Source organism: Barbatula barbatula, assembly GCF_947034865.1.
Source record: "Barbatula barbatula genome assembly, chromosome: 14".
NCBI lineage: Eukaryota > Metazoa > Chordata > Actinopteri > Cypriniformes > Nemacheilidae > Barbatula > Barbatula barbatula.
In genome coordinates, this window is record NC_136777.1 from 18,161,095 (window position 1) to 18,180,572 (window position 19,478).

The 19,478-nt window shown below is 41.1% G+C and overlaps 1 protein-coding gene across 1 annotated transcript in view; it reads left to right on the top strand.

Annotated features, from left to right (window-relative positions):
• The window catches only part of hmgcll1 (3-hydroxymethyl-3-methylglutaryl-CoA lyase like 1), a gene marked incomplete at both ends in the record, with an annotated part of 53,884 nt that extends 35,903 nt beyond the window's left edge, over nt 1-17,981 (top strand). Inside the window, 2 exons of the mRNA XM_079473456.1 lie at nt 14,111-14,236; nt 17,880-17,981. Coding sequence (XP_079329582.1) covers nt 14,111-14,236; nt 17,880-17,981 — 228 coding nt within the window. The remainder of the gene's footprint in view (nt 1-14,110; nt 14,237-17,879) is intronic.
• Nucleotides 17,982-19,478: the final 1,497 nt, after the last annotated feature.

Consider the following 19,478-nt stretch of genomic DNA (forward strand, 5'->3'; position numbering starts at 1 on the left):
CGTAAAACAAGATACACACATGCGTAAACAGTTTCGCATGCATACAACCTAATTTACGTGCACATAGTATATATTTACATTTACGAAAAGCAATTCACGTGCGTAAAACAAAACTATTTTCTCACAAATTACGTTTCGCAAACATACAACTGCGCACATAACTTTCGAAAAGTTAAAATATACGCGTTTGTCTTGTTTTACGAATGTGCAAATCGTAAAGAAGCAGACGGAGGCGATTAAACATATCCTGCCCCGCCGCGACCCGGCCGCCTATCGTCCGTCGAGGTCCCGCGCGGCGCCTGCTTCCCAGCAGCCCCGCCCCTCTCCGACTCAGACTCCGGCTCCAGCGCCCCCTGCACAGGCGGCCTCCCGGAGAAGAACGTCTCGGTTACGTATGTAACCTCCGTTCCCTGATGCAGGGAACGAGACGTTGTGTCCTTCATGCCACAACGCTGGCCGCCCGCTGCAGCAGTCGAGGCAAGATCCTCAGGCTCCTCAGCACAAAAGGTGACGCCGGCTCCCTTTTATACCCGGATATCCGGGGGCGGAGTCCGGCATGCAAATTTCATTCGCCAATTTTCATTGGCCTGTTCAAGTCAGTCAGAGAAGGTAGGTTCTCAAGTCAAACCCCATTCTGTCGACACAACGTCTCGTTCCCTCCATCAGGGAACGGAGGTTACATACGTAACCGAGACGTTTTTTTGCGAGTGGAGGTTTGCTTGGAGTTACAGGTAACGATGGTAATTCATCTATACTTGCTAAATCCTTGTCTTGAATCCTGCCTTCGTAGTCATGGTCGTTAGCAGACAGCACAAATGAATCAGGATTTCCGAAGTCACTGGGTCTTTTTTTGTGCAGGTTTAGGCATGATTCCATTAACAAATATCTTAGATAGGTACAGAAAAGTCTTAAAAACAAGTGATGATATAATTTTCACTGACAGTTACGCTAGAAGCTTTCCTATTAAGAATTGGTACAGAGAACCCGAAACTAACTACTGTTCACGCTGCCATCTTCCGGATACACGCGTCCACAAGTTTGCTTTGGTGAGTACGGCAAACATGACGTCATCGCGGTGTTGCCCCATGAGCCCCTCCCACTGATTTCCACACCCAAGATGTTTGAATTGCTCGCACCCAATCACTGAAGAGCTGAGCCAGACCAGATCTAATTCACCATGGCCTTGATACTAAATCCTTTTAGTGGCCATTGATATTACTGTGTTTTTCATGTTTTTATGGAAATCCTTTTATCAAATAAATGTTACGTTAATTTAAAATGCCTATTTTACATTAAAATTCTAGAGGTTTTAGATGTAAAAAAATAGAAAAAGACCAAAGAAGTACATTGGGAACACATTGCAATGTCATTCCTGTGTAAAATTAATAAAATCGCACCTCTGAAACCCATATTACTGCATCCAATTCCAGCATATTCCAGTATATGTATATTATCTATGTTTATATAATTTAATTTAATTTATTTGATTGACATCGAGAGTTAAGGCCTTAAGACCTGGACGGATCAAATATTTCCCCCGGTAGTTCATCAAGCATTCACTTGAGACATAATTATGTTTGCGAGACACATACATTCTGATGTTCGCACTTTGGCTGTTTCAGTCAGAGTAAGATCATTAAACAAGTCCTGTTTAAAGCATGAAAGTCCACTTATGTGCGAGTTAAGCAGCAACAGTCAAGTGCAAGTCGTTAACTGAATATTGATTCGGTTGATAAAAAATACCTATCAATCCAGACTTTCTTTTTTTACTGACCATGCATTAAGTACTAAAATATAAATCTAAAATCTACCCAGCGATACAGATAAGCAGAACAAGACCAACAACGTTAATAATGGCCAGTGGTCTGAGAGGGCCTCGAACCGTAAAAAGATTTAGTCAGCGATGACAAAACCATCACGCTAACCATCAGGTTAACATCCACAGTTACAGGCTTGGCCACCTAAGAACTTTTAATGATTTCTGGTGACAGAAATTAGCTTATATAATATTTCAACCGATTGCATTTTTGCTTTCCAGATAAGCAGTACGCTATATGTAATAAGCAAGATATATACAATTGCTGACCACGTTGTGTAACCTTAAATTACCAAAGAGAAGAAAGCAAGCAAAGATTTGTTTAATGTTAATAAAATCATGTAAAATTATCAGTGGTAAATTGGTCTGGCTCAGTTCATAAATGATTGTTTGTCAACAGTTCAAATTTACTGGCTTTGGAAATCAGTAGGAGGTGCTCATTATATAACAGACAAAACGCCGTACATGAGGCTTGTTCTTTGCAACCAAAACTGCATCTTTTATACCGTCATGTGGGAAGACTTTGGCACAAAAGGCAGCGCTTTTCGGGCATCTTAAAACATCGTTAAATACGCCGTTATGGACGGCTTTACGCATGGTTTTTACGGTGTTTGGAATCGCGGTGGCATATTTTGCGGAGCAAATACTGTTCAACGCGGTCAAAGATGGCGTCGGGATATAAACGCATTTAATCTATGGCGTAATTGTGACACCATCGGCTTGCCATAGCTGGTTGACTTGATTACATTATCACCCTCTGTCGTTTCAAAACATATCTCAACAGAGATCGTGCCAAGTAAAAACGGCTCATCTGTTTGAGAAAGTGTAGCTCAGTGGTAAGAGCATTGCGTTAACAATGCAAGGTTTTGGGTTTGATCTCAGGGGATTACAGATACCTAGATGACGAAAATTACAAGGATGGTCTAACCGTTTCAAATTATTTTAATAATTATTTTATTGATTCAGTGAATTAAATCATCCAACACGCCTCTGAATTGCCTCATCCTTGTTCATCACCTCAGCTCTCCATTTGTGATCATGAGGTTCTGTGTTTTAAACACATTGATTATTTTAAAACAGATAAAATAACACAATCCTTATCTAACTCAAAAGCTAAGGATTTCTGGGGGCTTGATAGCTCTCTCATTAAAAAACATAAGGAGATTTTAACACCAGTTATTACATATATTGTGAATAAATCTATTGATGAGAGTATCTTCCCCAGTGTTTTTAAAACAGCAGTTATAACCCCAATTTATAAATCTGGAAGCAAAAATTAAATAAGTAACTACAGGCCCATGGGCGTAGCTAGCCCCTTTTTAGGGGTGCTTCAGCACCCCCAAAAAGAAGCTCAGCACCCCTAAAACTTGGGGTAAGAAATGTTGTTATTCTAAAACAAATTCGTCTTTTACGAGGATAAATAATGTGCAAAACATACTTTTGTTTAAAAATGTATGTGTTATGGATGAAAATTAAACATCCCCGCTAAGCAAATGGTGTCATCCTCTTCTCTTCTTCTACTTCTCCTCTGTACCTGCACCACTCAGCGCAACCTCATCCAGTGCGAAACACACGCGGAGTGAGAAACCGTTATGTAGTGTTGTGAATCAACTAAGTTGCTCCAAAGCTGTCTCACACTTCTTTCCTTTAACATAGAGTTGTTCCGATTGCGAATCCATATCGGTGAGTACTGGAGTCAGTATCCTGAATCACCTTGGTACACCTATAACAAGTGTTTATTTTCTGACTATTTTAGTCCAGCGGGTCGCCGCCGCTGTGGAGTAGCATAGGAAATGGGTGACTCGTCCATAGTCATAAACGGAGAGAAGTAGCGCCGGTTAATATGTTCTTCCGCAAGACGCATTCAGTTCTGTGTATAAACTGCTAGAGCGTGAAACAAAACAACTAAACTGCGGACCTGTGTCTCTGTTGTTAAAGTTTATCGTTTTAACAGTCTGGAGTCATGTAAACATAACGTCACGTGCGTCTTTTCTGGTCAGTCGTCATGGAAATGTGATGCCCTGGCGTTTGGACCAGAGTGTCAGAGGAAGTGATTCTTTCTGAAGCGCAAGAGTGAGGCTGGTACAGTTCAGATTCGTGTTCCCTTCACTGAAAGTCTTTTAGTGCTTTGCGTCGGCTCCATACATGGCTCAGGAGGACCACAGGCCAAAGCAGACTCCAGCACCTATAGCTGTGATTTCTATTGAGAAGGAGTTGCTTGAAATAATTGAACCCCAAAGGGTCAATGTGAACTCTCACAATTAAGCTGGTGTCCTGAAAGGTCTTAAACCTTGTTTGGATGTGTTAGCGACCACTCATTCAGTATTTTAAGTTTAGTTAGTTAAAACGGCTCCGTTCTAAAGTTCTTACTTTAAAGGGATTGCCATGCAAGGAATTCTGTTCTCCAAAATAAGGTCTAAAAAAGGTGTCAAAAAAAATCTGGATTTTGGAGTTAGTTGAATCAATGTTAAAATGATTAAGTTATTTTTCAATAGACACATTTTTTGTTTTTGTGTGAAAAGAGTGTGGGTGGTGGCAGTGGGGCTCATTGGGTGCTCAGCACCCCTAAAGCTCTGACCCTAAAATCGCCCCTGTACAGGCCTATTAGTATATTACCTATAGCATCTAAAATTCTTGAGAAAGTCTTAGAGCAGCTAACCGATCACTTAGATTGTAATACTTTGTTGCATTCTATGCAGTTCGTTTTTAGACGCAGCCTACTGCCATCTGATAGAAAACATAAAGGCCAACTTGGACAGGGGGGGCACGGTGGGTGCCGTGTTTTTGGACTTGAGAAAAGCCTTTGACACGGTAGACTACAGTGAGCGTAAAAAATGCATTGTCCTCTCTGAAGCCCAGCACAACTGGGGTCCCGCAAGGATCAATTTTGGGTCCCTTGCTGTTCAGTATCTACATCAATGATCCTCCGGCTGTGTACAAAGGCATACACATCATCATGTATGCAGATATGGAGCAAGTAGCCACTGAATTGTCCTCGGCCATGGACAAAATAAGTTATTGGCTTAAATCTTCTTGCCTAACACTAAATATTGAAAAAATAGCTGGAATGTATTTCCCTAATTCCAAAAAAGTTGTGAGATATACCCAACATCTATGTTAATGGATAAAAATTTACATCGTGACAGAGATAAAATATCTAGGTGTCCATTTGGACCAAATTTTAAGTTTTAAAAAACATATAAAAAAATGTGTAACTCCAAATAAATATAATATCTCCATCTTTAGACACATTAGAAGTAGTTTGACAACTGAAGCATCTTTAATGTACTTTAATGCCATGATCTCTCCACACATCACTTACTGTTTGTCATGTTGGTCTCAGGCCAACAAGACCACACTCAAACCGCTTAGATCAGTCTATAATCAGACATTAAAGGTGCTTGACAGAAAAGCCCCTTGCTATCATCACTGTAATATTCTCAGTAGATTTAAAATATTAAGTTTTGACTCACTGATTCAATATACAAATCCGGATGGCCTCCACCTTTTTCTCCTGGGGCTGAATTAATCCTCTTCCTACCTGGAAACCCAGGTACTGAGCTTCGTCGAGCCCCAGGTGACACTTCTGTGGGTTTGCGACTAACCCTGCTCTCCTCAGGTCGACCAGCACTCTCCACACTCTGTCAAGGTGTTCCCCCCAGCTCTCCGAGTGGATGACCAAATCGTCTATGTACGCTGCTGCATAGGCTTGATGGGGCCTAAGAAGGATGTCCATCATCCTTTGGAAGGTTGCTGGAGCCCCGTGGAGCCCAAACGGGAGTACCTTGTACTGCCAGTGTCCCGAGGGGGTACTGAAGGCTGCTTTCTCCTTTGCGTCTGGGGCCAGTGGTACCTGCCAGTACCCCTTCGTCAGGTCCAGGGTGGTGATGTAGCATGCTTTCCCAGTGGTAGCTCGCCGTATTGTCTGTACAACTGGCTTTTATGCCGGTTGAGATGATTCTCTGACGACCGACAGCTCGTTACCTCTCGCTGTTCCCATGGCGACGCTGATTGCGCTAGGGGTGACTCGCCACACTAACTCTGGTACAAAACATCTTTTCGTAAGATTAATGTATTTTGTACGATGGCCCTGACAAATAAACGAAATAAATAAATGTTAAATGTATAGGATAATGCAATGTAAGTCGCTTTGGATTAAAGTGTCTGCCAAATGCCTAAATGTAAATAAGTTGTTTGCAAAATTTGCACAATTAAAAAAGTTCTGTATTTTGATTGCAACTGTCATGCATCCTGATTCCTTCACTTCATCATGACTGCCACCTCTTTATCAACAGCATACTTTTTGTGGGACTTACAAACCTGTATACTAGTGTGGAATTTTTCTACAATATTCACTCACCATGACAGGGCATTTTAAGTCAATCAACTGCAGTATGTCCTCTCTCAATCAGCAGAAATTTTGGTTTTAAAATAGCGTCATTTAGCGGGATCGCAATACACAAAGCACTCCCAGATTACTCATAGATCATTTGTATACCTGTCCGTCGTGTAGTAAAGACATGGAGACTTTTAACACCTTTTTACATCTTATTGCAACCAAACCGCTTGAAAACCAACATGCACAGAGCACCTGCTGACGCATTAAAAGCTCACTTTGTTTATCACGGATGTGCCTTTATCCTTTCTTGTTTATACATCATCCCGCATATGACGTATCATTGCACCACTGGACTGTTTTGGGACATTCTTCCTCTTCAGGTACAGTCATACAGTCCTCAAAACGCAGAGTGACGCAGAATGGGTCCCTCGAAATCCTCGACCCTGATTCTGCTAGACTTATCTGCAGCGTCCAACACTGTAAATCACAAGATACTGCCTGCAACCCTGTCATCTCTAGGAATCTCAGACATTCCTCTCCGCTGGTTAATCTCCTATCTCTCAGGCAGATCCCTCAGGGTGTCATGGAGGGGCCTCGCTGTCCACTGCTCACCAAATGATCACTGGGATTTCTCATGGATCAGTGCTTGGATCGCTCATGTTCTCCAGCTACACAACATCCGTGGGACCCATCATACGGGCACATGGCTTCTCCTATCACTGTTATGCTGTCAACACCCAAATTCACATCTCATTTCACCCAGATGATACCACTGTAGCACCTTTGATTTGATTTGATTCAATTTATTGTCATTACACACACATTTATTGTCAAGTACAGTGCAACGAAATGTATTTTTAGAAGAAGAAAAAGCATAACATGGGGAAGGTCAGGAGACACAATACACCATAGACAAGACTTGCAACAGGGATGAGTAATCCAGTTTCGACAAGCAGCCATCTGATCCTGCTGCCATGGTGGCACCGTATACAGACCCGCTTGTCAGGCTGGCGGGTCAAAGCTACAGAGGCGATGGATCTGGGGATGGGTGGCCGCCCTCGAGTGCGGCCTATGTTTGTGTGTGTGATAGTCTGTGCAGGTGTTTCAGTAGAATGGGGGAGGGACGCAAGAGCGTCTCTCCGTACTGCTCCACTCAGGGTTGAATTCCAGCACCAGCCTTGGCCAAGGCTGATACGGGGGAGTCGAAAAAGATAAGATTGATTGTTTAGTCTTGGGGCGAGCAACCGCATTCCATTTCCACGGCTACTCTCTTTGTCCAATTTGGTCTCCAAGAATATCAATTTTCCCTTGCAAAGTCGTGAGCTTCTCCGTGATAGAATCCATATTGCGGTTAATAGTCTCATTTCCAGATCCGACCGCTCTTCCCACGACTTCCATCATAACGGGCAGCCTTGTGAGACTTTTGAGAGCTGTTACCGTTTTCTTAATTTCTCGATAACTAAGGGCACAGCCTAATCCAATCAGCATAATACCTGTTATCATGGTTCCGAATAGGTAGATATCTTCAATGTCCTCCACGGAAAGAGGAGCCAGACACACGATCCGCCATCTCTCCCAGGCGTCCATCTTGTAGCCAGCTGCGAACGTTCCGTCAGGGCAGACAGGTTCCCCCGAACCCAAGCTTCTCGTCGAGAAGATCGTGTCAATAGCGTTGAGAGACCAGTTGATCAGATCCATAAATTCAGTTGAAGAGCAGTGCAGAGAGAATCTCTCAATAGATGATACGAGACAAGACACGAGATCAACAGGAAAAAAAAGGGAAGGACGGGAGCAAGAAAAATGCGACTGCCTCCGTTGACAGAGCGAAGAGAAGTAACATCTCAGTTGGATGAAAGAGCATTACTTCTAGCTTGCATTACAGCCTGCCTAAAAGACATCTCAGTTGGATGAAAGAGCATTACTTCTAGCTTAATCCTACCAAGACAGAACTACACGTATTTCCGGCACACCCCACGGTGCAACACGATCTCACCATCCAACTTGGCAATGCCACAATCACTCTTTCCAAAACCGCTAGGAACCTCTGAGTCATATTTGATTAACAGCTGTCATTTAACGATCATATTGCAAAGACAACGCGGTCATGCTGATATGCCTTATTTAAAATTAGAAAGGTAAGACCCTATTTCACTAAGCATGTGGCTCAACTCATTGTCCAGGCCATTGAAATCTCAAGTATGGACTCCTGCTATGGTCTCCTTGCGGGTCTTCCTGCAAAGGCTATCAAACCACTCCAGCTGGTTCGGAATGCAGCAACACACCTCGTTTTCCAACAGCCCAAAAGGGTTCATGTGACACCCCTTTTCATCTCTGTCCTCTGGCTACTGGTTGAAGCCTGTATCAGATTCAAGTTCACTTATGCTCGCCTACAGGAATATCTCTGGATCTGCACCGGCATACTTTTTCCTAATTCCTACACTCCTACAACCCATCAAGAGCCGGCAAGACGCAGTCCAAAGGTAACCAGAGTGGGCCCAGACGCCTGCGTTCAGTAAACGAGTTGCATGTTGTATTGCCTTCTCGAAAGGGCGGTAAATCGCTTTTCACAACTCCTTCACCTTTCTGGTGGAACTTCTGAACATTCGGACCCAACATTAATCTACATTTATTAAATATATGCTAATTCGTGTCATAATTTAAAATACATACTAGTTCAAAATTAGAGCCTAATTTTGTGCTGAAGATCCTGGATATCCTGTCTAAATACATGCTTTAGGGATTCCAGCAAATATAAATTTATATAACAAACAATCAAAACCTGACTCTCTCTTCTAGAAGTCATAAAAGGGTCTAAGATTTAATCTTTCAGTAGGACAGTGACGTGAAATGAAATGAATGGCGCAGCAGCATGAGTTTCAAGGCAACAGTGGGCACTTTAATTCAAAATACATAGACATAATTTAAACATTAAACATATCATATCCCTACAATGCCCACAGGGTGCTGTTAACGTGTATCAATAAAGAAACGGATACATTTCCTGACCTGCAGGATCCTAAAATCTACCTGCCTCATCAACTTTTCATTGTCCTAATCTGGAGGCTCTTTGAAAGCCTGAGTAGTAAAAATATATGTGCATTTTGAAATATATATTTAACTTTGGAGCATAGACCGCGGAACTGGGGGGGGCAGGGGGGCTACGGCCCAGGCAACTTTTGTACTCTGACAAACTATCTTATATGAATTAAAGCCTAAATTGTATCTGTGTTTTTACGAGCCAAACAATACTAGTCACCACACAGCTTCACTCACTCTCACCAACTGCTGCCGATAAAAAACTCACACTGACTGCTGCGTTTTGATTTGAAATTAGTGTGCATTGTTTATCAACTACGACGTTACGTCGACGTAGTAAGTAGTTCTGTCATGTGAGAGCGTCGTCGCGAGCTAACGGCGGGCACCTGTTTAACCACTCGCGGCATTACCAGGCTGCGACAATAAGGGACAGAAGTCAATATCAGATTTTGAACAAATAAACTAGCAAAACAAAATTAGCAAACTACTCCAGCTTCCACTGTGGCTTCAACAACAGACCCGGAGCGTCCATCTCCACCACGGACTCCGATGAGCCATGCTACTCCTTCAAGCCAAGCTACCGACTGCCACTGTACAAGTGAGTGCTGCGGGGGATCTCACAAAACCCAATCAACCGCAAGACCCTGCTGTGCTTATGAAGACCAAAAAGGTACAGGGGACTGGGTCTTCACAACGAGCAAGATAATTTCAATATCAGTGGTTTAAAGATTTTAACTGGCTGACATTTTGTGACACGAGCGGAAAACTTTACTTGTTTTGTGGGTGTGTGTGTGTGTGTGTGTGTGTGTGTCTCTGCAGCTCTGCACATCAATCTGATTATGAGTCTTGACTTGTGATGATAATGACTACAATGTTGATTTAGATTCGAGGCAGCAAGATGAGTTGTGGTTGTGGACTGGATGTACTTTGTGTTTGCTATAGTTTCATCTGTGCGTTTATGTGTAAATAGGCTTGGCCTGTTGTGTGTGAATGTTAGAGTGGGATCAGAGGGGTTAATCTGAGGAAGCATGTGTGCGTGCTCATCATGTGTGTACTGTAGATGTGACTGTGTGGTGTCGGAATAAAATAAAGTGCTCCGCAACGTTATTTAATATATCAGTAATATTGTCTGTTTCAATGCATATGTGCCACCACCCCCTCTGCGTGACTTGAAATTATGGCCCCCCCTTGTTCAGATGCGTTCCGCGGTCCATGCTTTGGAGTCTGCCGGCTTTACCTGCTCTGTCGCCATCCTTGGAAGGGTAAATCAACTCTGTTGTTAGCTAACGTAATCAACCCTAGCTGTCCTTCTTTGTAGGTAGCCAACATAGCATAGCTGTATCACGGATCTTACAGGTTGAACATTCTGCTCACAACTGTGAATTTATTTCCCATTGTGTACATTGGATTTCTTGTGAAATAAGTATCTGTCATTGTTTTCCAACAAAGTATGCAGACAGTGCGGTGTTTCTCCAGTAAAACTGTAAAATCTGATCCGTCAGTCTTATTTACAGTATATAATGAGCCCACGCACACATGATTCATATTTTACAGACACAAGATGAATTTATTATTTCACAGCTGTCTTGTTGTCAGCTATAGGCTAATGCTATAGCACAATACTGGACTCCTGTTGTGTCCATTCACAGTCGCTCTATCAGTGAGCCAAAATCCATCAGCACAGAGTCTGCCTGTATTTATGAATGTATGTTAAAAGGAAAACATCTGTCATGATTCTCGAGCGGTGAGACATGGACAGAGGACCCAGGTGCAGAGAGCAGGTAAGAGGTTAACATATATTTAATAAATAAAACAAAGACCCACGTGGGGGTAACAGAACAAAACATGGGTACAGCAACAAGACAGGACTAAAACTACCTACACTTAAATAAACTCTTGACATTAACAACAAATAACTAAACTGACAAGACGTGAACTCACCAACCAAATCACAACGAACCAGCACAAGACAGAATACACAAGGGCATTAAATAAGGGAATAATCAAGATAGGGACAGGTGTAGGGCATTAATCAATAATGAGGTAACAAGAGGATGGGAACAGAGACGAGACCGGAGAGAGTGTATGGATAGCAATAACAATAATTGCCTCTCTCCACATTAAACATGAGGTTCTGATCCTGATCCTGCCACTATACTAAGATAAACATGACATGATGCAGCAGAATCATGACAGAAGCCTCTGCTTAAGGAGCAGCAACCTGATGCTCCTCAAGGCACAAACAAGACAGATTGTGACAATGGCTACATAATACCATATATAAAAAATGGGAAACAAGAGTCCAAGGGAAGGGGCACACAAGAGTCCAAAGGGCAGTCCAAACAAGGGCAGACACGGACACTATAGACTGCAGACACGGACAGGATGCACTGGGCTGGAATGGCGACATACACCGGGCTGGAATGGCCGCATGCACCGGGCTGGAATGGCCGCATGCACCGGGCTGGAATGGCCGCATGCACCGGGGCGGAAATGCCCGGCTCCACCGGGGCAGGTATGCCTGGCTCCGCCATGCAGGAGTCCCTGGCTCCACCGGGCGGAAATGCCCGGCTGGGGATCTTTGGTGGCCACAGGATTCCGGCGGCTTTCGACCCTGGAGGGAAGACCGGCAGTCTCGACCCTGGAAGGCAGTCCGGCGCCCTCGGCCCTGAGTGGGAATCCGGCAGTCTCAACCCTGGAAGGGAGTCCGGCGGCCCCGACTCAGGAAGGGAGTCCGGCGTTCTTAACCCTGGAAGGGAGTCCGGCAGCCTCTAACCCCTATTATTTAAATAATAAAACAAAGACCCACGTGGGGGTAACAGAACAAAACATGACATGGGTACAATAACAAGACAGGACTAAAACTACCTACACTTAAATAAACTGTTGACATTAACTACAAATAACTAAACTGACAAGACATGAACTCACCAACCGAATCACAATGAACCAGCACAAGACAGAATACACAAGGGCATTAAATAAGGGGATAATCAAGATAGGGACAGGTTTAGGGCATGAATCAATAATGAGGTAACGAGAGGATGGGAACAGAGACGAGACCGGAGAGAGCATATGGAAGGCAATAACAACAATGATTGCCTCTCTCCACATTAAACATGAGGTTCTGTCATGATCTTGCCACTATATTAAGAGAATCATGACAATATCTCTTTGTTTATTGCAGATTGCTGTGTAAAGGCTTTCCATGTCACCCATCACTGTAAATACACCAGTCTTTTATACTGATGCTAAGCTACAGCTAAAGCTAGTGGCCATTAAAACAAGTGATTTATTTGATCATTTTGCAAGTCTGTATGGGAAACACTTTCTTTAAAGGTTTTTCTTTAAATGTGCTTTTTTATTGCTGTAAAACAGTAAAACTACCTTTAGAAATTTCATGTAATTATGTAAACATTTTAATTTAACAAATGTTTTGCAGATATTAACATAAGGTAAAATAAAACAGAGGCAGGTAAATTAATAAACGATTGCTTTTTTTATTTTTAAGTGTTTTTAGAGCACCCTAGTGGCAAGTTTTGGAAATGCCATGATAGAAAACAGATAAAAGAGACTTGTTCTATCACCATCAAAAAAGACTTATAGACTTAAGGGCTCAGCATACTACATTCGAAAACGAATGTCTGTGACCTGATTTAGAACTAAATCTTGTCCAAACGACAATTCGTTTCACTAATTCGCTGCAGCAAACAAAACAGAACTCTCCGGGAAAGTTTGTGTTGGCCGCTAAAAAACAAACACACCACTATGCCCTTGCGATAACGCTCCTTCGTCATTGCATATACCTATGGTGTTTGTGTGGCCATCTATGGTGTTGTCATGTAAACCCCGCCTCCAGAAAGGGGTGCTGGATTGTTCGACTTATAAATATTTGCATATCGGGTATCAGTAAAACTTATCTTATAATTTTGAGACCAATTTGATTGTATATTGCACAAATCTGCTCAGCCTCACATTTTACGCTTTTTTACAATTGTCCTTTTACTATTTGTGTTACACCATGCAATGAGGGATCAGATTTTACTTTGAAAGAATATATTTATTACATTAAAATGACTCTCCTCATTTACCCTCAAGTTTTCTTTTACATGCCAATAATAGCTAGGGGTAGAATTACCATATTCAATTCAATTCAATTTTATTTAAATAGCGTTTTTCAAAATGTGCATTGTTCCAAAGCAGCTTTACAGAAGAAAATAAGACACCACCATCACCAACCGGACGTGGCCTATGCATATAACAGTAGCTTGGTGGGGTACACTCATTTAGACCAAAATAATCATTTGGTTTAAGCCAGGTTTCGGTAAGACAAAGTATATCAAAACTTTTGTCCGTGACAATTTCATTAACAATAACTGCCTTTGAATTTAGTGATCTAATATTAAGTAGGCCAAACTTTATGAATTGGTTTTGGTTGTTTATTACATTGTCTTCAGGTTTAATCACGATCAGATTTTTTCTCTGACTTGCCAAAATTATTATTTTGTAGTATTATGCAGAGGTCAGATACGGTCTCTATATATTTTGAAGCAGAAACATTAATAACAGTTGAGTGGGAGGAACACAGACTATGGTTAAATTTTTGACTTACCGGTTGGAGATGTAGTCAAACGGTGCGTAGTGCCTTTGAAATGTTGTCAGACAGGAGATCCGCACCGATGCTGCTGGGGTACATCATGGCCTGGTTAAAGTAATCGGTGGTTAGATGGGAAATCCAAGAAACATTCACTCACACAGAAGGTACAGCTTGGTGTACCAGATATGCCAGTCTCCAGGAAACAGTCCAACACAGAAAAAGCACAGAATACCTCAAGATAAAAAATGCTACTGTTCTCAGGTTTTACACCCCCTGGTCTTATAGGTTAATATTAACTGGCCTTTTCATTTGTGTCTGGCAGATGGGGGTTTCGGTGGTTGACTCCTCGGTTGCAGGCCTTGGAGGATGCCCATATGCCAAGGGAGCGTGTGGCAACGTTTCTACAGAGGATGTTTTATATATGCTACATGGTCTTGGAATTGAAACCGTAAGTTTCAGATATTTACCACCAAGAATGTTTCATTATTATATGTGGGTGCTATTTTAATGTATATACCCGTGGTCCATTTTGCCGCTTTAAGATTCACTGGTAACACTTCCCTTTATGGCCCGCAGTGTACCGCATAATTAAACAGAATTTACTAGTTTAATAGAAGTAACTAATTGTAACAATAATGTATCTCTACAGTACATATCTGTAGATGACGGTAGGGGTGGAGCGGGGGGGGGGTGCTTTTGGGGCTCAAGCAACAAATGCTTTTTCAAAAGCCCCGAATCTATCTCTGGTTTCTAAAATGAATTAATTCAGTACACTGGGTGACAGCATTCAGCTTTAAACTCGGCCCTCAACTCCAGTAAATTTTACAGAAAACGTTCAGATTAAAATAAAGGTAAATTATATGTGAAATAATATTTATAATTATGTGAAAACTGTTAGCTGATGTAGAGATTACCGGTTAATGGGTAATGTTAACAATAGTCGAATAGGCTATGTTGCTCAGTGTGTGGCGGCCCACTGTTGGGATATAAATTATAATTTTTTTCTGACTTGTTACTAGCTTTTCTTGTGATTTCTGTGCCCTATAGTAACTTGATGCAGCTGCATCAGCGGTACCAGCGGCTAGCGCTCATCAACTACAAGTTGACCTACCAAATGAGAAAAATGCAATTCCTGCCAAGCAAATTACAGAAGCCAAGCAGAATGTCAGCCAATCAGACTGAAGAATACCGACCTTCAGCCAATCAGCAAGCGGGCGCGTAACAGAAACCATTCGTGAATTCCAGCGCGGAGATGACTGTAGTCAGACGTATTCAGGCAGGCGCAACAAAGCAAACTGTTTACAATAAAAAATTTAAATAGTAAGATTCAGAGATGAAAACTACTTAACAGGCTTCAATAGTCTATATTGGTAATACTGTTTATTCCAAATTCATAATCAACCTTTCTTATGTAAATTCATAGTAACAGGCTTACAGAAGACATATTCTGCATGTTAACTCCTTTAAAAAAAGTTGCCAGCCTGCGTTTTTTAACATTTTCACTAAAATTGTATCGCTCACAGAACCTTTTCTGTAATGAATTTATGGTCAAACAATATATCAAATGAAAGAACAGAGTATCTGCTTTCAAACAAAAGAAACTGTATTATTCTATCTTCATTTATTCTTTTTTATCACCCCTTAGATGTGGGTAGGTTTCTTCAAAAAGCCATCACTTTTATTAAAGATAACAAAAGTCTTTGGTCAAAGACTCCACCCAGATTAGACTCAGAATAATCATTTAAAACAGATAAAATATATACGTTTTAGGTTCAGAGATTCTGTACTTTTTATAAAGGTGTGTAACAGCGCCACCTGCTGTACCACAGTACAAACACCGTTTACCGTAATCATTTGGCAGGGAACAGTTGATTTTTAAATGACGAGATAACTCGTCAGTGGCCAGGAAAGAGGAAATGTCATTGTGAACATTTGTTTTATTATGGTTTCAATATGATAGTACAAAGAACAATTAGGCCTATATAAAAAAAATAATATAGCTGCCATAAATTGGAAAAAAAATATTGTACTTGGGGGACCATGCCCATTCATTTGGGCTAAGCCCCCAATGTCTACAATGTCTGGTTCCGCTCCTGGGTGACGGAAACAATATACAAAGTTTAAAAATAAAATATTTATACTTTAAGAATTTTCAAATTAAGTATTTTAGTATAACGTGGTATGAATGACCTGCAGTATGCTATACAACAATCTTAGCATGGATATACACTATGTTTTTATAATCACAATGTACCCATAAAAAAGCTACTGTGGATATTAATTAAGTATGGCGTTCTTATTTGATTATTATAGGTAACACGAAATAAAGGCAAATTATGTGTTCAGTTTTCACGCAAGCAAAACAGCACGAATGAAGCTCGAGACTGTCTGTTAACTGTATATTTGACTTTTGAGTTTTAATTTTAGGGTTGGTCATAAATAATTTCTTTAAATTATGAGTTCCCTCTCTGTTGGTTTCTCAACGTTGTGTCGAACCGACAGATCGGTTTGATTTTGAAAACCTATCAACTCTGATTGTACTTTTTAAAAGGCCAATGAAATCCGCTAAAAAGACGTGATGGAATGCCCATCGGCTTGCTGTGTCCTCTGGGATGTAGCCACAACATTGCCTGCTTCCTGCTCCGCGGCAGCTTCCGGCTTTCGTACCATCTGCAGCGATGGCTCACGGGCTGTCTGCAGTGGCAGCTTCCAAGCGGCTTCCGTCAGGCAGATGAAGTCTGCAGAACCACTTGCCTCCCCGGGGCGACACCCCTGACGAGACAAACATTCTGCCAGGCACACAACCTCCCCCCACTAAGCTCTTCAGACTTCGGTTCAGAATGTTGACGCAGATGCACGTCCTGAGGTCCATCTGACAACGGGATTGGTTCGTGGGTATCGACCTGGAGGACACGTACTTTCATGTCTTGATCCCCCCTCACTCGAGACCCCAGCATGTCAGTACAAAGTCCAGTTCCTTGGAGAGCGTAGCACACAGGCACGAAGTGTGTTCCTATCACGCCTCACTGCTGTCACACCCTGGCCCCTTGGACAGATGTGTCCTTTCCTCAAGGTGGAGTCCCACTCAGGCAGGTCGAGGCGCATTGTGGTGACAACCCGGGTATCCTTCCCAGGTTCCTCAGCCCAAAAGGTGAATAAATGGGCATGCCATATTCCTCTTATACCCATATGTACGGGGCAGAGACTGGCGTGCCGCGCCATTCGCCAATTTCACTGGCCTTTTAATACAATCAGAGTAGATAAGTTTTCAAGATCAAACCCATCTGTCGGTTCAGCACAATGTCTCGGTCCCTCCATCAGGGAACTGAGGTTACATCCATAACCAAGACATTATTATGAGCTATTTTGATGAGTTTTTAATAAATTTTCCTTTCTCTTACCACTTTATTCCCCAAACTTTGCATATTGTTCCACTTTATCTACAGATATGTACTGTAGATGTAAATTAGTGTTATAAGTAGTTAAGTTGTAAATCCTGTTTAATTATGCAGTACATTGCGGGCTGTAATCTAAAGGGCTACCGATACACTCCCATGGAAAAGATGAGGGTCATCTGACTGACATGAAATCAAGGTTTGTTTTGTTTGTACATGCTGTTCAAGGACAGAATAATCTGAAATAGACTGATATAAAAGTTTGTCCCCATACAGTATGCAAACAGAGAGTGGATGTTGTTTCTGAAATTGAGTCTACATTTAGTGTAACTGTCAAAATTCTTCTATAGTTTTCCACAGCCATGTTTCTGCATGTTGTCTGTACAACAATTAACGAAAGGTGGGAATATAATTTTATAGAACATATATGGGTGTCTGTAGTGATGGTGCTTGGACGGCATTATTTGGGAAAATTGTGGAAAGCAGTCCTGATATACCTGATGTACTGGTGGTTGCATTAATTATGTTCTACAGTTTCTCACACACATCTTTATCCACACCCTACTGCCTCTCCTTTTTAACTCTCTCAAAGAAAAGCTTGCAGCAATATTAACATCTCAATGAGTTTCTTTTGGTATTGCACCCTCTGGTGCCCATGTTGCTAACCTTTTGAGTCATTGTTGGTTTCTGATTCAGGGAGTGGATCTGTTTAAAGTGATGGAGGTGGGAGAATTCATCTGCCAAGTCTTAAACCGAACGACTAACTCCAAGGTCACACGAGCCATGAAAACAATTTAGCCTTTGAATTCCAGGTGGAAAAGATTGATCAAATAAGAAATAGTCAGGATTCTGCACTATTTCTAGGTCTCTGTGTCAGTTGGAGCAAAGGTATGACATTGACCATGTTAACTTAAGTAAAATATGTCCTTGTTGTTCTCGAAAGCCAGCCGCAGATTGTTCTGATGATACATTGTGCAATTCAAAACTTTACATACCTTTTTTCTGTTTACTTTTTAAAGCTAGTTTTAAAGCTAAATTAAGAGCTACTGATGCATTATAATGTGCCAATAATAATTTGTGCCTATAACAGGTAACAAGAAAGATTTTTACACCAAAGACTTGACAAAATGTAAAACATGCTTGGATTATAATCTTCATTTTTGCAGACCATTAGGCTGATGACACATGGTGTGTGAGAATCATGTTCTGCTTAGCAGGAAGCTTTTGCAGTCTAGTAAAGGTCACAGCAAGATCATAATTCTTTTTTGCGTTTTGACTGTTTGATTACACGACAAAACACATTTCTGATGGCAAAAATCTGAAAAATATGACACACATATACGCATATAAAGGGTATTAAAAGCAATTCTGGGGAAAACCTGGATGAAATCTGTATCATAGCATGGCATGCATAATACAGTGTTTTTACTTCTCTTCGTGGATCCATGTAAACGTTTTTGACCATGTTGTTGTGTGAATGTGAAACTTTTTTTAAATGCTCCAGAAAACTTTTCGTTTTCTACTCCATTGTTGTCTTGTTAACAACATTGGATGTGGAGAATATTTAAAGCATAAACCACAAAAATCAGAATTAACTCTAAATTCAGACCAGGGGTGTATTCCAGAAAGCAGGGTTAACTTATCTTCAGCCAAACCCTGAACTCTGATTAACCCAAACCTTGCGGGTTATGTCGGTTCCAGAACACGTTTGAAGGGTGAAATATTATAAATCAGGGTTTTTTGCTCATTTTTAATCTTTTTAAATGTTTTGCAATTTAATTTATACATTTTTAAAACTATAAATTCTATTAAATATAAATGTAGTTAAGATTTATGTAGGCTACTATATATAAGTATTTTCAGACTAAGATATTTAAATTATATATATATCCTTGGCTATCTCTGTAAAATTTGTTGAGATGTTTGTAAACGTTATTTTACCACGTGTATGGTTTTCTACCAGTATACAGTATTTTACATTAATTTAATTAGATTGCTGATTGTGTAATCTGTATATTGAACCTGTTCCTTTAAAAACTACTTTTATTTGGTTTTGTGAAAACTGACTGCTTTATTTTGAACAGTTGAACAGTTGAGAGTCATATTAATGGAGACTCATTTAATTTTAGTAACTGCTACAGTTGTCATAATCTTAAAAAAACGTTTTACACTTCAGTACACATTAACATTTTACACTTCAGTACACATTAACCATGATAATTCATATGCATAAGAGGATGAAGGTCTGATGTGACAGAGGTAGAGAATAAAACGTTAGGCCCACAGTTACATGTC